Consider the following 18,727-nt stretch of genomic DNA (forward strand, 5'->3'; position numbering starts at 1 on the left):
GACTTTTAAATTAAATTCACTTCATAATTTTGATGCTAATAACTTATTTTAAGTTAAAAAAACAACTATAAACTTTTTGAGAAAGCTAAAATATATTACTCAATATATAAAATCATTTTCCTAAAACCCTATTAAGTTACATTACTGAGTAACATGACAAGTTTTGTAAACAAATAAAAAAAAAGGATAAAAATTTGGTCTCTTTAAACGAGTTTACTTAATTCTATTTGAATAAATCAACGACCAAACCGAGATCTGCATTTGAAAATCAATTGCAGGTCACGTATTAATCCACTAATCCAGGTCATGCTGGCTTGTAACGATGATGACTTGTGTTTATTTTAAGTCCTATTGACACGAAAAGTTTTAAGCCAAACTTGAAAGAGGAGGTTTTGGATCCTGAAGAATGTGTCAAATTAATTCAGAATTATAATAATGATGAAACGTTAATTAAACAATAAAATCATGAAAAAATAATTGACATAGCAATTTTGTAAATATTTTATCATGCAAATATAACTGACGCAACAATTTCTCAAATAAAACTATATACACATATGTTTAGTTTAAATTGGAGTAGAATAATTTTTAAAAAGACATTTTAAATAAAAATCAATAGTTTTTTTTATTTGCTGTGATTTGTATTTATTTAGATCAGTTCATGAAAATTTTTATTGCATGGACATGTTTCTAAGACTAACTCTCGAATTAGAAGATAATAATTATAATTTTTATTAATTACTGTGGTAAAAAAAAAAAAAACAGTGAGTTACCGAAATTGAATCACCCTAAACCCTTTTTATCTTTGGCGTTGGTAAATGGTAGAAAAAAAGAAAAAAGGAGTTGGCATTAAGCAGTAAGCACGCAGACCACAACTTATCTTGTGGGTCCCACGAAGTCTCTTCCGTTCGAGTTGTAGCAAATAGCAATGGCAGTGGCATAAAAGGGGAGCTTTATAAGCTCGCTGTTCCCACCCACACACACAAACGCAGTATAGTAAAAGTGGGTAAACTAAAACGATGAACAAACCCAACCCTTCCCTCCACTCCATCTCTTACTCTTAATTCTATCCCTTAACGCTTTCACATTTCAATGGCCGTTATATCTCTCTCTCTGTTCCCTCCCTCTTCTTGTCCTTGCTTCTGCGGCACCATCCATCTTCGCTCTCACAGCAACTTCATTTCCATTCATTCCCCTTCCCCCCTCCCTTTCTCCTCAATTTCAAATCCAAAGCTCTCTCCCTCTCCAAGACGCTTCCACACCGTCTTCGCAGCTTCCTCCGATTATTATTCCACTCTCGGAGTCCCCAAATCTGCCACCGGCAAGGAAATCAAGGCCGCTTATCGAAGATTAGCTCGTCAGGTATTCACTCTCATCCATAGTTTTGATTCGTAATCCGATGTTAATTCTAAGCCTCTGGTAGCCACTTATAAATTGTTAAGGAATTCGAGTGGTTATTCAGTTTTTCAATGTGAATTGTTGCGATTTCGTGGCTGCTTGTTGGGACTTGTACTGTGCAATGCGTGCTTACTTGGCCTGATTTTGTTTTTATCGTTTTCTCTGCAGTACCATCCTGATGTAAACAAGGAGCCTGGGGCAACTGAAAAGTTCAAAGAGATTAGTGCTGCGTATGAGGTATGCATGGATAGTACGCTGCTGACTGTTATGTTATGTTAACCCTTCTTTTCAGGACTTCTAGGCTTGTTTTATTCCGAGGTTTTTGTCTTCCAATGAATGCTTGCTTTTTTGAAGTTTTCATCCATTTTCTCGCATTTTTGGTCCAATGTGTCAATCTTTTGAAATGTGAGAATATGGGCTAAATAAAAGCTACTAGTCTAAAATACCCTATTTTAACGAAGTAGATAGTTCAAATCACAGCAGATCTCACATTTTAAAGCATATAAGGAAGGGTGATTGCCACCAAGTCATATGTGTGCGTTGTGTAGTTAATTTTTTTTTATTGATTTATTTAATTTTTTTAAGGTCCGTGTTTTAAGACTTTGTAAGATAGTTGTTACTTGTTACTCACAACTGGGTTGGTAGAAACGTATAAAACTATGCTTTATTCGGGAACAATGCCCATGATCTTGTGTTGTATCATACCACTGAAAATACAATTATTTTAAATTATAGTTATGACATTAGCTTTTGAATTCTGAATTACAACACTGTCAGGTGCTATCAGATGATAAAAAGAGGGCTTTATACGATCAATATGGCGAGGCAGGAGTTAAGAGTACAGTGGGAGGAGCATCAAGTGCCTATACGGTATGCAATATGATTTTTATTTTTTTTTGGTGTTGTGTGTAAGTTTTGTGAGCAATACATATTCGAAAGGGTGATAAAAGCTCACTTGTCAGGAGAATAACTGGTTAATATGCCATTAGTTCCGATGCACATGTCTTGTGTTTGGGGAAGAAAAAAACAGAAATTCATGGCAATTGAAGTTGCCTTTTACTCTACCCACTCTTCCTGAGCAGCTTCTCCTTGATAGATTTATATTTAACAATCTTTTTCTTGCAGACAAATCCATTTGATTTATTTGAGACATTTTTTGGGCCAAGTATGGGTGGCTTTGCTGGAATGGATCCAACTGGATTTGGAACGCGCCGACGTAGTACCATTACTAAGGGTGAAGACATCCGGTGAGTTATGCTGTCAATTCAATAGTTGAGTATTTTTCATTGAGTCATTTTAGGCAGGTGAATGATTACTACATTTTTAGCTAGTTAAAATAAATATTGCTATTGTTTAAAGAAGACTTTATTCTAAATTTATTTTTTGAATATTTATAGTTAATTCCACCTAATGAGACAAGGCTTAGTTGTCGTAACTTGTAGGGTTTTTAGGAGAGGGAAAGGGGAAACATAGACTTGAGACACAAATTTTTTTAAATTATTAATAACCTATAATATTTGTGAATTTTTTATGCATATAAAACTCATTTAGAACCCTATTTATATTATTAATCTTCAATACCCAGTGCATACAACTGGTATAAGTCTAGCCTGATAACACTCATCAAATATTATTAACACAATATTACTGTTGAACATCCTCCTCAAGGACTAAGGGTAAAAGAAAAAAATCCATGAAGAGAAAACAAAGCAAATCCCAAAATCTAATGCTTTGGTTGGGGGATTAGGGGAAATGATTCAATGTGAGACGATAAATCGACACTGAAAATATGATGTATTTTACATATAATATAAACCAATATAATGAAATTGGGGAAAAGAAAAAGAGGATCTTATTGATGGTATGTAATTGAACTTAAAATTGGGAGAGATCTCTCCTCCAAGGTTTACCCTTCACAAAGAATTTCTTTCACAAAGCTCAATCTGTTAAACAATACAAGGTAGAAAGCATCATTTCTCATTACGTTGTCCTATTTTTTTAACTCCCTAACCCCCTAATTAACCAACTAATTATTATAACTTTCCTAACTCCTAACAATACAGAATTTTAATATGGGTAAAATTCTAAGCAATAACTTTCTCCAAACATTATCTCATGGCCTGAGATTTTAACATTTAATATTTTTAAGTTTTATCCTATCATACTGATTATGCATTCTGAGCATGTGACTTGGCAGTTCTACAGATGAAAACATTACATCTTCCAAACTTTTAATCAGTATTTGCTGTGAATTGAGAAGATTTTTTATTCCAATGTCAACAGGTATGATTTCTCCTTGGAGTTTTCTGAGGCAATTTTTGGAACAGAGAAAGAATTTGAGCTTTCTCATTTAGAAACATGTGAAGTCTGTACTGGTACTGGAGCAAAGATAGGATCCAAGATGAGAGTATGTTCAACTTGTGGTGGTAGGGGTCAGGTGATGAGGACAGAGCAAACACCTTTTGGGCTGTTCTCACAGGTAATTTGAGTTCTTTGCCTGATGAGACTTTTTTCCTTGAGCTTATTTGGGTTGTTCTCACACCTTTTGGTCTGGTTTGTTCTCCAAGAAATGGAAACTCTTCATAGTTGATACCCATAGTGGAGCTTTGATATTTTTTTGCTCATGTGAAAACCTTGCTCTTGGGTGTATTTTTGCAATGTAATTGATTGCCACTCTGTAGTTCTTGCAAAAGAATCCCATTTGCTGCGTTAATTGGTTGGAAGAAACAAGTTAACCACAGACCTGTAATTTGCTCCTGGTCCCCCAACCCCCTCTCCCCCTAAAAGACAGGATAAAAGTAAATCTTCCAATGAATTTATTTTATTAGGTCATATTCTTTAATTCTGATTTAAATTATATTCTTTGAAATTTGTGTTCAGTCCCCTGAAAAATACTTGATGAGTAGTTTTTTGATAAAAAAATCCTTAATGCATAATTACACAACAGAGGTTGTAACTTGCAATGCGAATATCTATTACTGATTGGTTTGATTCCTTTTGAGATGCTATGCTTACTAGTGCAGAACAAAAAATAAAATGATTTGGTGCAGTAAGAAAATTGATATTCTGACCTGGGTCTTCCAATTAAGTTTCAACATTGGGCAGACATTCTATACGCTCCTTTGTAATTTTCCTTTTCTTTTCATAAATTGTAAACATCTTCATACTTCACTTTTGGGACTAATTGATTTGTTGGACATTTTTCTGTCTGGAATACTGTTCTAATTTAATCTTTTTTTTTTTTTTTTTCTTTTCAATATTAGGTTTCTGTATGTCCAAATTGTGGAGGAGATGGTGAAGTCATATCTGAATATTGTCGTAAATGCAATGGTGAAGGACGGATACGGGTTAAGAAAAATATTAAAGTTAAAGTTCCCCCTGGCGTTAGCTCAGGCAGTATTCTAAGAGTTGCTGGGGAGGGCGATGCAGGACCAAGAGGGTATGCTGTATTTATATTTCTATCTGGTCTTCTCATTGTGAAAGTCTTTGGCCAATTATTGGATAGAAGTTATATTAAATTTTTTATGGGTGTACTTATGTTTATCAATTGATAAGTTTTTCTCACTCTCAATGAAGGGAGAGATATTTCTAGGAGGAAGGAAGGATATTAGTGAGTAAAAGGAGGATTGGTATTCATCTTCCTTAATAAAAAAAATATATAAACAATGTAAAACTATCCTTACAAAAGAACATCTCAATCTCTCAACATCCATGAAAAATCCCGTGCTAGAACAAGTCCAGCTGTCCAGGAACAAATGTCCCTTCAAAACTTGCACATTCAGCTCTAACAAATGACACCAAAAGGTAGCATACAAAGAATACTGCCATGAAACTTACTCCAAATGTAAATAGCTAATGGGAAATATATGTACAAAGAGCTACACATCAGACAAATTATGCTTTTAATATATCCAATTAAGGAGAAAAGGAGTTGGACACAAGTATGTATCAATCTTCAGAAAGTTTGAGAAGGTCAAAGACATTGGGATAAGAGAAGTTTTCACAGGGTCTTGGATAATTATTTTATTTATGCTAGAAAACAAATTGTATCTTTTTGTGTTCCGCTTCAACAGAGGGCATGATAATTGTTCTCTTTTTATGGAAATGGTTTACTTATGTGTGGATTCAGACTTTTTGATTGCTTGATTACATGATTTAGAAGGGGCTATTTATCTTGTCATAGCAGGGGTCCTCCAGGAGATCTTTATGTGTATCTTGATGTGCAAGAGATACCAGGAATTCAAAGAGATGACATCAATTTGTGCTCTACAATCTCAATCAGTTATCTAGATGCTATATTGGGGACAGTTGTGAAGGTAAATTAATTTAGGAAATATTCATGCAGCTTGAGTATTTTTTTATTTTTATTTTTGGATCTTTTATATATGATGGAATTGCCCTTTTAGTCCTCTTAGTTTCATTTTTTGTTTTAGTCTATTTTCAATTGCTGTTACGTTATCCCTGTAGTTTTCCTTGCTATCCATGTGCAAAACTTGACACTTGGCATGGTGTTCTTTACTATTCAATTCAGGCATTAGCCTAAGTAAAAACATTTTTTGTTATAATAATGCTATATCTTCCCATATAATAGTAAGGAATGATATTATATTCATATTGTCCTTTGGATGGAATCTATGGCATGAATCATGATAGAGATATATGGATGAGTTTGTGTAACTTTCTTATGTTGGACCTTGAATGTAACTAGTTCAATGATGCCTTGCTAGTGTTGTATGAAAAAACCATTGGAAATAATATCTGTTAGGAATTAGGATCTATTGCAAGGCATGATAATTGAGTCACATATCAGAAGTTATGAGATTATAGTGTAGGGTTTATAAGGCCTTGGGCTTTCCAACTATTGTGGTTCTCCCAAGGTTCTTATCAATGTTCCTAAGTGATTTTTTTGCAAATGTGTTGGGCTAAAGAGATTCTGTATGACTGAATATATAGTCTTCCTTTTTTTATATTTTATGAGTTTATGATCTTTTTGTTTTATTGAATATTAAGGTTTGATATTTGTTGGATATTTAATTCTTTTTCCCCTAGCTTTTTGCATTTTGGCATGTTATTGCTGATGTGACTTGTTACGTCGTGTCCTCACCATTGATGGGTTGAATTTTTGGCACCTATACATACAGGTTAAGACAGTTGAAGGTATTTCTGAACTACAAATACCTGCTGGTACCCAACCTGGAGATGTCCTCGTCCTTGCAAGGAAAGGTGTACCAAAATTAAATAAACCATCAATACGTGGTGACCACTTATTTACAGTTAAAGTTACAATACCAAAACGTATTAGGTAATGAGTGGTTTTATAATTTTGATTTGTCTATCATTTGCTCCCTCCTATGTATTTTTTTTTTTATTCCTATCTTATAAATCTATATTAGCAGTTTGATATCAATTGCCTATGTTTTTCATGTTCAGTACAAAGGAGCGTGAGTTGCTTGAAGAACTTGCTTCTCTAGGTGACACAGGCAGGCGTTCAAAACCCCGTCCTCGGACTCACTCTTCCAGTAGGTGGTTTCTTTATTATTTGCATATTGGTTATTTCTTCTCTTCCCATCCCAACAATATTTATCGTTTGACAACTTTAATCTTTTATATAACATGTAAATTAGGCATTTACAACACATATTCAAGTTGCAATAGAAAATCTTACAATGCAATGAGTAGACACTACGTATTCGAGTATGAAGCCTGATTTTTACCTTCTGTAACAGGTGGTACTGAAGGTCCTGTATCTCAAAGGGCTGAAAGTCCAACCGCAACAGTCGAAGAAAAAAATGAAAAATCAGAAGACCAAAATGATATTTGGAATAAATTAAAGGATTTCGCTGGGTAATAATTCTCTCTTTTTTGTGTTCTTTTTATTTGTTTTCATTGATGTGTAGAGCGAGCCTTTGGTTTTCATAGATTGAAAACTTCAATTCTGTCATCAATCACTAATTCATGTAGAGCAATACGTTCCTTCAATCATAACTCTGCCCTTAAATAAGTTTGAGCGCAGGTTATGTTCTTTAATACATATCGATTTCTTTTATGTAGTTCATTCTAATGCTATTTTTCTAAGTAAGAACTCATTCTTAGTACAAGAGTCTTGCTTTCGTTGAGTTGGTACATCAGAACTGAGTATGTGGCTGCTGCGTTGGTTTTTTTTTTTATTATTATTGTTTGAGTCCTCACAAATTGTTTGACAGGAAAGAAATGCTGAACTGGACTGGTTTATCTGCTCAAATTGATAGTGTTTTAGATGTGCCATTCGTTTATTGTCATTTCATAGGATGCTAAATTGCCATTTTCTTGTTTGTACTGGTCCTACTACAGGATTGACAATTTCCTCGATCATCAATATTTTGTCGTTGTTTTGTTAATGTGTTGAGTTGACCGAAATTTGCAGGTCTGTGGCAAATGGAGCTTTAAAGTGGCTGAAAGATCTCTAGTCCCATGCATTTTTTTGGTGATCCAGAGTCTCCACGATGTAGTTTACCTATTGCGTGTGAGAGTTCTTCAAATGCTTGAACTAATCAAACAATAAATCATGCATATTCTTTTATTTATTTTACTTGTAAATTTTGGCACAAGGCGATTTATACAGTATAACTTGTTCAAGGATCTTCAGATTGTACTCCACGAGCAGGTTGCACTAGAGAAAGCCAGTGTATGTCTACTAGGGAGTCTAAGCTCTATGTGAGTGAATTACCAAAAATTAGTTGTTATTAAGTAAATCTTTTTGTTTAGTTCGGGTAAAATTTTCGTTTCATAGACCCCGTTTCCAAATGCTATCTCAACAAATTCAGCTTATCCGTTCTTCGCATAATTGTTTTCTTTTTCTCTGGTCAAGGCCACGAAGTAATTGAGTAAATCATAAAATTAGTTTTAAAATTTCAATCGCTGGTCATTTTAAGCTTTCAAATTCTATAAAGAACTTTTAGTTCTTAAAATGGTAACTGTCTGTCATGTCAGTCTTTAATGATTAGGGCTCATTAATTTGATATTGTACTTCGACAATTGTTAATTATTTTGATTCTAGACTTTAGATTACATTCAATTTGGTTCCTAAAATTAAGGTCAAGTAAACTAGCGGTTATTGAATTTGGGAATTAAATAATAGCTGTCAAATTTAAGGATTAAAATAATTGATTGGTAAATTATAAGGTGCTTTGTAAAATGAAAGTTATTTTATATTCTTTTACACATGGAATAATCATTAATTTTATATTAATAAATAATGAAGTTAATAATTTATTTAAAAAAATATTTTATTTTTTAATTTCTAAAATACTTGAAAAGTCATAACTATCCGTCTAAAAAAATATATATAATGTCTCTTTAATTTCAGGATTACTATAGCATAGGAAGCATTTAATTAGTTTTGTAATGTTAAAAACTAAATTGATTAATGATAAATTTTAGAAACTAAAATTGGCTGACAATGGAGAAAATTAAGGTAAGGATTAATTTTTTTTTTCCACTTTTTCTTATTTGTAATATTAGGGGCTAAATTGATGCTTGAAACATGAGGGAATTAATTTAGTGTATTACATTAAAGTGATTTCATGCCTTTTTAAAGTGTAAAATTAATCCTTTCGGCTTTTATTTGGCCACAAGATCCTTGTTCTAACGAGTGTTAAATTTTACTCTTGCGGAATTTAATGTATAACTGTTAAAAGATTGTTTAAAAAGGGTTGACAGACGGTGTTTATGTAAAAATCGACATATTTGACGATTTTATTGAAGTAAAAAAAGAATGATATTTTGTTCGTTATAAATAGAACTGTGGACACTGATTAAAATTTATCCAATCATATTTCTGTCAACTTGTCTTTTTATTTATTTATTTCTGTCGCTATTATAAATAATTTTATACTTTATGATAAAAGTTAGAGTTATATTATTTTTACAACAATTTTCTTTCAACAATAATTTCATCTCTTTTTCTCTTCATCACGTCGCATCATATTTTTAATGAGCTACTTCTTTCTTGCTTTAAGTGAAGAATGCTTCTGGTCTACACAAAAAAAATATCTAAAAGTTAGTTTTTAATTAATTCAATAACAAATTTAACTTAAAATTTATTACAATGAAAACTAATTAGAATTTAAATATAAAAAAACAAGCTATTTAACAGCTACTTCAAACCCAATATTAGTTCATCAATAAAGTCACACCAGCATTTTCTTTCATTTATCAGTATTATTACAGTTGGCTTTAATATCCATTTTATGCAAATGTGTAATTTACTCAAATGGGAGCTGAGGTTGCTTTTATCAGCTTTCATTACGTGCCTATGGCTTTCGACTTTCCTTGATCAAAAGAAAAACAGCAACAAGCACAGGAGTTAAGATTATGGCAAGAGCCAGAACAATATTGGGAGTGGTTATCTCAGGGAAAATTGCGCTCCCATACTTGATTGCACCCGCACCCACAAAAGATCCCACCACTAGCTTTCCCACGTACGCTAAATCCTCCTATTTTACAAGAGAAATTAAGATTAGTATAATTTTTTATTCTATCTTACATTAATGCAAATAAAAATAATAACTTAATTTCACGTTATATTATTTTATCTTATTTGTTTTTTTTTTTACCAAAACCTTACAAGCTAAATAGAATAAATTTATCACATCTTATCAACTAAATAAATACAACATTTTATCTAAGTATCTTATCTTATCTAAAAACTAACTTGAAGATTCAAAAACAAAGGTAATGAAGGGGTTTGAAATATTACTTGTGGAGAAGTGATGGAATTTTGATCTTCTCTTTTGGGGCCCAAAGCTCGAGGCACAAGGGAAGAAGACGAGGTCGTTGTGGCGAAGCAAATTGGCATTGGGTTTGGGAGGAACAAGGGCGTGTTTGGTGATGGGTTAACCCTCTGCCTTAGATGCATAAACCTCCAACTCCAACTTATCTCCGAAACTGAAACTCCCATTATCAAAGGTTTTGATTTGATAACCACAAACCACAACGCTTTGATAAATCTCAAGGAGGGATAATTACTAAAATAGACACATGGGCTACAAAATAGGCCCAATACGATATGAGGCCCATTACTTACAGATTTAGTCCATAGTGTCCCGCTTGTTTTACCGGCGTTGGAAGAGAGAAAGAGATCATTCTGAATCTGAAAGCTTCATCTTCTTCATCTTCGTGTTATCGTGCTTCGAAAACCCTAATTCGGAAACAGAGTTGTTGCAGACAAGATGGTTCTAGCGCAGTTAGGAGGGAGCATTTCGCGTGCTCTTCAGCAGATGAGCAATGCGACGGTGATCGACGAGAAGGTTCTGAACGATTGCCTGAACGAGATCACTCGAGCTCTTCTTCAAGCCGATGTTCAATTCAAGCTCGTCCGCGACATGCAGACCAACATCAAGAGGATTGTTAACCTCGACGATCTTGCTGCTGGTCACAACAAACGCAAAATCATCCAACAAGTATCTTCATCTTCTTTTATTCAAAATAAATAAATGGTGATATGTTATTGTTTACTTATGGTTGTTCCTTGTGGATTCGATTTTTAGGCTGTGTTTAACGAACTCTGCAAAATGCTGGATCCTGGGAAGCCCTCTTTCACTCCCAAAAAAGGAAAAAGTAGTGTCGTCATGTTTGTTGGTTTGCAAGGTTTGTTCTATTTGATTAGGTTTTTACGTTCTGTGATTCTGTACTGCTATGTGTTCATTATTTATACGTTATCCTTCAGCTTTTATTGGTTATTTTGTTTTTTAAAATCAAGAGAAGAGTTTATTGTTATTGATGGATACTTGCATCCTTTTTTTTAATGATTTCAGGTTCTGGAAAAACCACTACTTGTACAAAATACGCATATTATCATCAGAAGAAAGGCTGGAAGCCAGCTCTAGTGTGTGCAGATACATTTAGAGCTGGTGCATTTGATCAATTGAAGCAAAATGCCACTAAAGCTAAGATTCCTTTCTATGGAAGGTACTCATTGGCATTTGTTGTTGGTTAAGGTTGTATATAAGCTCTGATGTAGTACTGTACTTTTGCCTTATTGAGGAAGAATGCGATGATGGGGATAGTTGATCCATTCTGTAGATGTTGAAACTGCAGTTATATTTCTTTATGGCTTGTGTTTTAGCTGCTTATAGTTTATATGTGAATTCTGAAACTATGGGATGAATAATCTCCCAAGAGATCGGGCTATTTTGTTCTGGAGATGCAATCTGAAGATATGCTTCTAGGAGAATATGGTCCATAGTTGTAGAATGGTCTTTAGGAAGAATTGTGGTTTATATTGGTTGTGTATCACCTTAGAAATTATATTCTATGTTATACTCTATATCTTACCACCGAACTATGCCTTTTTCCTTCCAATTTCCAAAAAAGGTATTCCCTTTTCTTATTTTTCCTTCTTGATGGAAATACAATGAGAAGACTGAAAAAGAGGGGGAGGAGGACAAAATGCAAAATAAAAAAGTAAGGAAAAACGAAATTGCTGACGCATTCACAATACATGGGTACTTTGAAGATATTGTATTTCCACCATAAACAAGCTTATCCGTTTTTTTCTTTCCCAAAGGATATCTGTCTAGTCTTTATCTTATAATTTCACATTTTCCTCAAAGGATCCATATTGAACCACTTCTTTTTCTTGTTATAAATCCTTGCAGATGAGCTGTGATATACTGTTGTTGTTATTATTTGTTTTATTGAACCTTCTATTTTAGTTGCATTTCATTGTCTATGATTTTGATGCTTAAGTATTTATTGCAATGTTGTGTGCCTTTCCTCTACAGCTATATGGAGTCCGATCCTGTGAAAATTGCTGTGGAAGGTGTGGAGAGATTCAAGAAAGAAAACTGTGATCTCATAATTGTGGATACTAGTGGGAGGCATAAGCAAGAAGCTGCTCTTTTTGAAGAAATGCGCCAAGTTTCAGAAGCAACGGTATTTCCCAACTTTGCCATATGCTTTTGATATTTATTTCCGAACTCCATTAATTTCTAATATTTTTCTTTGCATTGTTCAGAAACCAGATCTTGTTATATTTGTTATGGATAGCAGTATTGGTCAGGCTGCTTTCGATCAAGCCCAAGCATTTAAACAGAGTGTTGCAGTCGGAGCTGTCATTGTTACCAAAATGGATGGCCATGCAAAGGGTGGTGGTGCTCTTAGCGCGTAAGTATTACCATGATAATTGGATGATATTTACTACCAACTTTTGCATCTATGAACAAATGAATTACACAACTGATACTGCATTAGTCTAGCAATCATACATGCAAGTTTATTGCAAAATTTTCAACATAAATTTGAACTACCTCATGATTTGAATCTTACATTTATGTCACGGAAATCATAATTTACATTATTTGAGGGATTTGGAGAATTATGATACGCCTTTAAGGTGGATGTGCTTACCTAAATTTGTGTGTATACAATATTTATACATGTATATGTGGCTTGGATATCTTAGTCTTATTAATTTTATGTGTGCAGTGTTGCAGCAACAAAGAGTCCTGTCATATTCATTGGAACTGGAGAACATATGGACGAGTTTGAAGTTTTTGATGTTAAGCCATTTGTCAGTCGTCTACTAGGTGTGTTTTTATTTTCTTTTTTGGCCTCATCCAAGACATTCTTCTTTTAATCAAGGACATGGTATAGATGTCCAAGTTCATATGAATATTTAATCTTTATTCATATCAAATGGCTGTTCAACTAGGAATGGGTGATTGGTCTGGGTTTATGGACAAAATTCATGAGGTTGTTCCAATGGATCAACAGCCTGAACTGCTTCAAAAGCTGTCAGAAGGAAACTTCACCTTGAGGATTATGTATGAGCAGTTTCAGAACATACTTAAAATGGGTCCCATCAGCCAGGTTATTACCTTATTGTGTTTAATTGAATTTTTTTTATACATTTCCGTTGACGTGCCACATAGATACTAAGTGCTTGTTTGATTGCCCCTATATAATGAACTAATAGTGGTTGCTGCGTGCATTTAACTAATTTCTAGGTTGATTTATGTAGGTATTTTCTATGCTGCCAGGATTTAGTGCTGAACTAATGCCGAAAGGCCGGGAGAAAGAAAGCCAGGCAAAAATTAAGCGTTACATGACAATGATGGATTCAATGACAAATGAAGGTGAGCATTGTGAATTGATTGTTGCGAAGAGCAACTTTATGTATACACGATTCAGGGTTTCTCATTGAAATAGCGTACCCCAAATGCCAACTTCTAATTGCTAATACGTTTCAGAGTTGGATAGTTCAAATCCAAAGCTCATGAACGAATCACGAATGATGAGAATAGCTCGAGGTTCAGGTCGTCAAGTTAGGGAAGTGATGGAGATGCTGGAAGAGTACAAACGTCTTGCAAAGATATGGAGTAAAATGAAAGGGCTTAAAATACCAAAGAAAGGTGAAATGAGCGCCCTATCCCGAAATATGAATGCCCAGCACATGAGCAAAGTCCTTCCCCCGCAGATGCTGAAACAAATTGGTGGCATGGGCGGGTTACAAAACTTGATGAAACAGATGGGATCCGCTAAAGACATGATGGGAATGTTTGGTGGTGGTGAATAGTTGATTGACTAATGAGCTGAGCATTGCTGCTGACCATAACCACGAACATTAAGCTGCTTTTCAACTAGACTCGGTTGAGGTTATGCAGTTCAATTGCGGGTGCCGTCTGCAATAGCCTCAATGGATGCAATTGTGTCTTTTTGTAAAATTATATTCTTCTACCTTTTTGTGTATATTTACTTATTTAGTCTTTCAGATAGCAATCAAAGTCATCTTATTAGAATTTTTCATAATCGATTTACATAAAAAAAAAAATGCTATATGGCTTTTTTTATATTGATTGAAGAGGCGCGAGGTTCAAATTCTGGCATTATATTTGTCGGTTTCAATTGATGGTTAACCATATTCATTCATGTCAATTCTGGCGGAACGATGAACACTATATTGATTAAGGCATTACTGTTGGCAAGCAGGCCATTTATTTTGTTACACTAAACGGGATGATTGGCTTTATAATTAAGGCATTACTGTTGGCAAAGTATGCAATTTGAGCAGTGAAACCATACAGATGCAAAATTACAGACAACATTAACAGTAAGTGGCTCGGTAATAGAGGGTACACATGCATAAAACATGTCATCTTTCTAAGAACTTGCTTAGAACAGTTTTTCGCAAATGGATTTCTCCTTCCCCGTCCTCTTCAGATTTGAAATTTTCATTTAGAGCACAACGAATAACAGAATTGATTTGTCTTCTTAAACTAGCGTTGTCCACAAACATCTGCGCCAGCATCTTTCTCAATTCATCAAAAGTTGTCCCTGTATCATCTTGAGTTATGTCGTGGGTCTCTTCCACAGCAACATGATTCTCTACATCTTGTGCTAAGAGCTGTGCCTGTTCCCATATTTACAGATAGCACGTAACCAAAACATGGAGTAGAGAGAGGACAGCAAATAAAAGGCTACAGGGCAACATGCAGTAAAGATAGTATAAACCAAACGATAATTGTTATGTTAAGTTTCAGAATGCGTCCGTGCGAAATATAAGAATGCCTGTCATTTATTAACATAACTAAATTAAATTTGACAGGACTCTTCAAACACAAAACTATGTATCATAAAAATTCATACCATCACCAGACGTAGATTGCATCTAAACCACACAATTACTGTAGTACTCAGTTAGATCCATCACTACACATGGCTCTATGAAAACAGATGCTAGTGAAAATAACAATGGATAAGCAATGGAGTGTAATGAACAAAGATGAAACTACACTATAAGTAGAATAGGGGGTAAAGAGGGGGAAAAGGAGGAGCTGGGGGATTTGAACAAATTTTCAATAATTGGATAGATATTGAATTTAAATGCAACTAATAAAATCATGAAAACTTCGAGAAGCATAATGCAAGACCAAGGTCAGGATAAAACTACGTCTTTTAAGTACCCCAGAAAATAAATATCTGACAAAGTAATTGCTCATGGTGCATGTCATACCTCTGCAAGCAAGAGACCAATTCGATTATCTGACGTTGCTAATAAATCCAAAGCATCAGAAGGCAAAGTGTTGACATTTAGCTTATCTTCCTCTTCAACAAGGAAATTTACACTGCACTCCTGAAGCCTCTTCTGGAGGATTGTACACTCACGCAGCAACTTAGCATTAGCACTATGTGAAAGTTCCTTTCTCTGTCTTTCCTTCTGGAGAATTCTCTGAATAAGATACAGTAAATTTTACCATGAAATCAATTGGATTTTCAATTTTTTGGGGTCTCCATAAAACAGAATATGCCAACCTCTTTTCTTTTTTTCATTAAAAAGGATTGAATATAAGAGAAAATTTCAAATGTGTGTGAACAAATTCACAATAAAATTTTAGATGGAACTAGTTGAAATTTGCATTTGCTCTCCCTCTTCCTCTCTTAAATTCATGGAATCAGCCAAATTGATATTTTCGACGTCTAAATGTATTGAATCATACAGTGCTAGTTGCAACATACAAGAACTAGAAAGGACATACCTCCACATCTAACTTTTCCTTCATCAATTTGCTGAGCTGCTGTTTCAGTTCTAACTCAGAACTTCTAAGGGATTTTACCTCCTTTATTAGCAACTTCATATCTGCCTTTGATTTAATCTCAAAGTCATCATTATGTTTCTGCAAATGCTTAAGTTGTTCTCTAGCCACATCTAGTTCTTGCTGCAACAATTGGTTCTCCTGAATGACAGATGCTTTTGTAGATTCTGCTAGCAGCCTTTCATCCTAAATCATTATAACTTTTAATTTAAGGCCACTGAAATTGAATGATAAGAGATGTTGATTAAAGTAACTTCAACAGACCTCTTCTAACTTCAATTTCATTTCTGTCTCCAGGCACTTTCTCCGAAGTTCCTCCATATCCCACTGCATTTGTGTAAACCTTTCCTTTTCAGTTAAAACAGCCTGCTGCATGTTTTCTCGGCAGTTCAGACGAGTCGTTTCAAGTTCAACTTCCAAATCTTTGACCTGCAAATAAAATAAAATATTTGAGCATATGAACATAAAATTTCAATTGAAAAAAAAAATCAGTAACAAATGAAAATCTTACATATTTTGGATACCTTTGTTGCGAGATACTGTCTTGCAGCCATTTCTTGATTCAATCTTGCTAGAAGATCCTCAACATCTGTTTTTGCTGTGGCCAGTCTTTGCCTCTGGGTATTCAGAATTCTGTTCAACTTTAGTTGTTCATGCAATGGAAAAGTCAACAATAAATCTGAGTTCGTGGAGGCTTCATGGCTCTCAGGAAGATCATGTGAAGCATCCTGAAGCATAGTGATTGTAGCTGAACTCGATGTTTCAGTATTTTCTAATGAACTTATGTCACTTCCAATGCTTTCAATAGACAGTCTATTGACACAAGCACTCCTAGCAGGGGTAAACTCAGTTCCATCTAGGCGAAGAGCTATAGCATCAACAGTATTCTCAGTGACTTTTTCTGTACTATTATCATCATGAATAACGTCTTTGCTGGATATAGCATGATCAACAGCAGTTGCAGTTGGATTAGTTATGTCATGTTCTGGTGATGAATTGTCCATGATTTCATCAGCAGATTTATCTTTCCTGTGCCTTGATGTTCCCAACTCAGAAACCTCATAAGGGACATCAGTACTGGAAAGTGTAGTACCACCAGCAGAAATTTCATCGCCAATATGCTGATTCACATCATAGAATGCTGAAAAATATCAGCAACAAAGAAGTGTTAATTGTCTTCTGGACATCACAGAGGACTGTCTTTCACACCCTTTCAAATAATGACATAAAATGATGAAACGTTATGTTTAGATTTGTAAAACGGACATAAAACATACAAGACCTAGCAGCAGCTTCTAGCTCAAGAAATATTGCCACCGGCGCACTTCTTGATACATCTATGTCCGATAACAATTTTTCCATCCAATCTGCCAACAAGTGTCGCCGCTGAAAGGAACAAATTTGTCAGTATCAAACTTCATTGAGCTAAAAGGCATTTGGCAAGTAGAAAAATAAATTATTTCTCAAGACAAATATGATTAAGAATAACAATCATTGCAGCAATTTATAGTGACAAACACAACAAAAAAAGATAAATTATTTACCTCTTCCAAAAGAGCCTGGCTTTTAATTCTCAATATCTTCTTCGGTGGAGGCGGAGGCAAATTTTTCATGGGAAATTCTTTTTTCAGCTGAAAAAAAAGGGAAAAAAATTAAGCTGACCATTCATAATACTGAAACTAACTGAAACATATAAGAGCTAGTTTCATAAAACTCTTACCAAAGGAAGAAGAAGAAGTAGAAGAAGAAAACAGAGACTTACTTCATAGAAGAGGTTAAAGAAATCGCTAAATCTGCGTAGTATTAAACGAGTAGTGGTAATAGCTTGCGGGGATTGTATACCAACTTGAACCCTATAAAACTACACATAATATACCAACTTCAACTTCAAGAGTGAAGAAATTAGAGAATTATATAAAGAAAAAAGGGGGGAAATAGGATACGAACAACAACAGGATCAGAAGGTGCGGATTGGGGAACAACAACCCAAGAAGGAAGCGTAACGCAGAAACTCCAAGCGGTGGGAGGATGATGATGCGGCCAAACAGTGTTGCGTCCCTCCCATTTGCGAGGAGGAAGACTCCAATCCATGCCCAATGGCAGAGGTGAGGTTCCGTCGTGGCGACGGGGCAAAACGGCGGCGTTTAAAGCATGGTAGTCATCGTTTTGATTTTGACGATATGCGAAGGGATCAGCCTCGGGGTATGAGTAAGTGTAACTGAAATTTACGTCAAAAAACGACAAATCGTTTGCGAATGAATGCATTCTTCTTTGCTCAAACTCAACACTCTGTTCTTCTGTTCGCTCCTTCGTCTTCAACGCTTCAACCTAACCTATGCAGTTTCAGTTTCACTGTGCAAATGGAACTTCAACGCATAATATCCTCTCACACCACAATTTTTTATGATCATTTTTTATTCGATCAAAATTATCTTTATTTTCCTCTAATAGAATCATATGATATTGCTTAATAATATGAAATTATTAAAATTCTTTGACGGTTCGATTATAATTTTAGAAATAGTATTTTTTTCTGAAACTAAAATATTTTTTATGTAATTTTGTTATGATTTAATAAGTAGGTATTTAATATCGTGATGTATTAAATATTATTTTTAAATTATACTAAATATTATAGAACATTTATGTTTTCTTAAAATAATTATAATTGTTTAACATATATAAAAATATAAATTTTTTTTATATCATCGTAGAATTTATCTAATAAGTTTCAATGACAGTAAATAATTATAAAT

At 34.4% G+C, this 18,727-nt stretch overlaps 4 protein-coding genes across 8 annotated transcripts; 2 read left to right on the plus strand and 2 right to left on the minus strand.

Annotated features, from left to right (window-relative positions):
• The first annotated feature begins 939 nt into the window (after positions 1–939).
• Positions 940–8,171, plus strand: LOC113854079 (chaperone protein DnaJ). Its single transcript, XM_027484918.1, has 11 exons — positions 940–1,362; positions 1,567–1,635; positions 2,176–2,268; positions 2,524–2,645; positions 3,682–3,877; positions 4,662–4,837; positions 5,585–5,714; positions 6,540–6,700; positions 6,829–6,917; positions 7,125–7,242; positions 7,802–8,171. The coding sequence occupies exons 1-11, from the start codon at positions 1,093–1,095 to the stop codon at positions 7,842–7,844; spliced, it is 1,467 nt and encodes a 488-aa protein (XP_027340719.1). The 5' UTR covers positions 940–1,092; the 3' UTR covers positions 7,845–8,171.
• Positions 8,172–9,583: 1,412 nt separating this feature from the next.
• On the minus strand, positions 9,584–10,458 carry LOC113854331. Its single transcript, XM_027485268.1, has 2 exons — positions 10,136–10,458; positions 9,584–9,872 (listed from the first exon to the last, which is right to left on the minus strand). Exons 1-2 carry the CDS (start codon positions 10,334–10,336, stop codon positions 9,690–9,692), a joined length of 384 nt encoding a protein of 127 aa, XP_027341069.1. The 5' UTR covers positions 10,337–10,458; the 3' UTR covers positions 9,584–9,689.
• Positions 10,459–10,475: 17 nt separating this feature from the next.
• Positions 10,476–14,369, plus strand: LOC113854334 (signal recognition particle 54 kDa protein 2). Of its 2 annotated transcripts, XM_027485274.1 has the most exons (10): positions 10,511–10,838; positions 10,926–11,025; positions 11,193–11,346; positions 12,162–12,312; positions 12,395–12,543; positions 12,865–12,965; positions 13,091–13,248; positions 13,400–13,514; positions 13,629–13,722; positions 13,856–13,862. In XM_027485274.1, the coding sequence occupies exons 1-10, from the start codon at positions 10,608–10,610 to the stop codon at positions 13,860–13,862; spliced, it is 1,260 nt and encodes a 419-aa protein (XP_027341075.1). In that variant the 5' UTR covers positions 10,511–10,607. The 2 variants fall into 2 exon arrangements, with proteins under 2 accessions (XP_027341074.1, XP_027341075.1); XM_027485273.1 differs by having other exon boundaries at positions 10,476–10,838; positions 13,629–14,369.
• Positions 14,253–18,389, minus strand: LOC113854332 (PX domain-containing protein EREX). 4 transcript variants are annotated; one of them, XM_027485269.1, is made up of 9 exons: positions 17,919–18,389; positions 17,734–17,832; positions 17,516–17,602; positions 17,249–17,357; positions 16,496–17,112; positions 16,236–16,400; positions 15,915–16,157; positions 15,392–15,607; positions 14,253–14,788 (listed from the first exon to the last, which is right to left on the minus strand). In XM_027485269.1, the coding sequence occupies exons 1-9, from the start codon at positions 18,234–18,236 to the stop codon at positions 14,531–14,533; spliced, it is 2,112 nt and encodes a 703-aa protein (XP_027341070.1). In that variant the 5' UTR covers positions 18,237–18,389; the 3' UTR covers positions 14,253–14,530. The 4 variants fall into 4 exon arrangements, with proteins under 4 accessions (XP_027341070.1, XP_027341071.1, XP_027341073.1 ...); XM_027485270.1 differs by having other exon boundaries at positions 14,409–14,788; positions 15,392–15,595; positions 17,919–18,332; XM_027485272.1 differs by having other exon boundaries at positions 14,415–14,855; positions 17,919–18,332.
• Positions 18,390–18,727: the final 338 nt, after the last annotated feature.

The sequence above is a fragment of the Abrus precatorius genome, unplaced genomic scaffold, assembly GCF_003935025.1.
Source record: "Abrus precatorius isolate BTA unplaced genomic scaffold, Abrus_2018 Scaffold11, whole genome shotgun sequence".
In the NCBI taxonomy this organism is placed as follows: Eukaryota; Viridiplantae; Streptophyta; class Magnoliopsida; order Fabales; family Fabaceae; genus Abrus; species Abrus precatorius.

Bases quoted from the DNA above. Each gene is read 5' to 3' on its own strand.
- LOC113854334 (XM_027485273.1), top strand. From the start codon at position 10,608: ATGGTTCTAGCGCAGTTAGGAGGGAGCATTTCGCGTGCTCTTCAGCAG. The intron at 12,544-12,864 runs GTAAGTATTACC...TTATGTGTGCAG, and splicing joins GGTGGTGGTGCTCTTAGCGC to TGTTGCAGCAACAAAGAGTC. The intron at 13,249-13,399 runs GTTATTACCTTA...TGATTTATGTAG, and splicing joins AAATGGGTCCCATCAGCCAG to GTATTTTCTATGCTGCCAGG.
- LOC113854331 (XM_027485268.1), bottom strand. From the start codon at position 10,336: ATGGGAGTTTCAGTTTCGGAGATAAGTTGGAGTTGGAGGTTTATGCAT. The intron at 9,873-10,135 runs GTAATATTTCAA...CTTGTAAAATAG, and splicing joins ATTCCATCACTTCTCCACAA to GAGGATTTAGCGTACGTGGG.
- LOC113854332 (XM_027485269.1), bottom strand. From the start codon at position 18,236: ATGCATTCATTCGCAAACGATTTGTCGTTTTTTGACGTAAATTTCAGT. The intron at 17,113-17,248 runs GTATGTTTTATG...GATATTTTTCAG, and splicing joins AGAAGCTGCTGCTAGGTCTT to CATTCTATGATGTGAATCAG. The intron at 16,158-16,235 runs GTCTGTTGAAGT...ATAATGATTTAG, and splicing joins TGAAATTGAAGTTAGAAGAG to GATGAAAGGCTGCTAGCAGA.
- LOC113854079 (XM_027484918.1), top strand. From the start codon at position 1,093: ATGGCCGTTATATCTCTCTCTCTGTTCCCTCCCTCTTCTTGTCCTTGC. The intron at 1,363-1,566 runs GTATTCACTCTC...TTTTCTCTGCAG, and splicing joins ATCGAAGATTAGCTCGTCAG to TACCATCCTGATGTAAACAA. The intron at 6,918-7,124 runs GTAGGTGGTTTC...CTTCTGTAACAG, and splicing joins TCCTCGGACTCACTCTTCCA to GTGGTACTGAAGGTCCTGTA.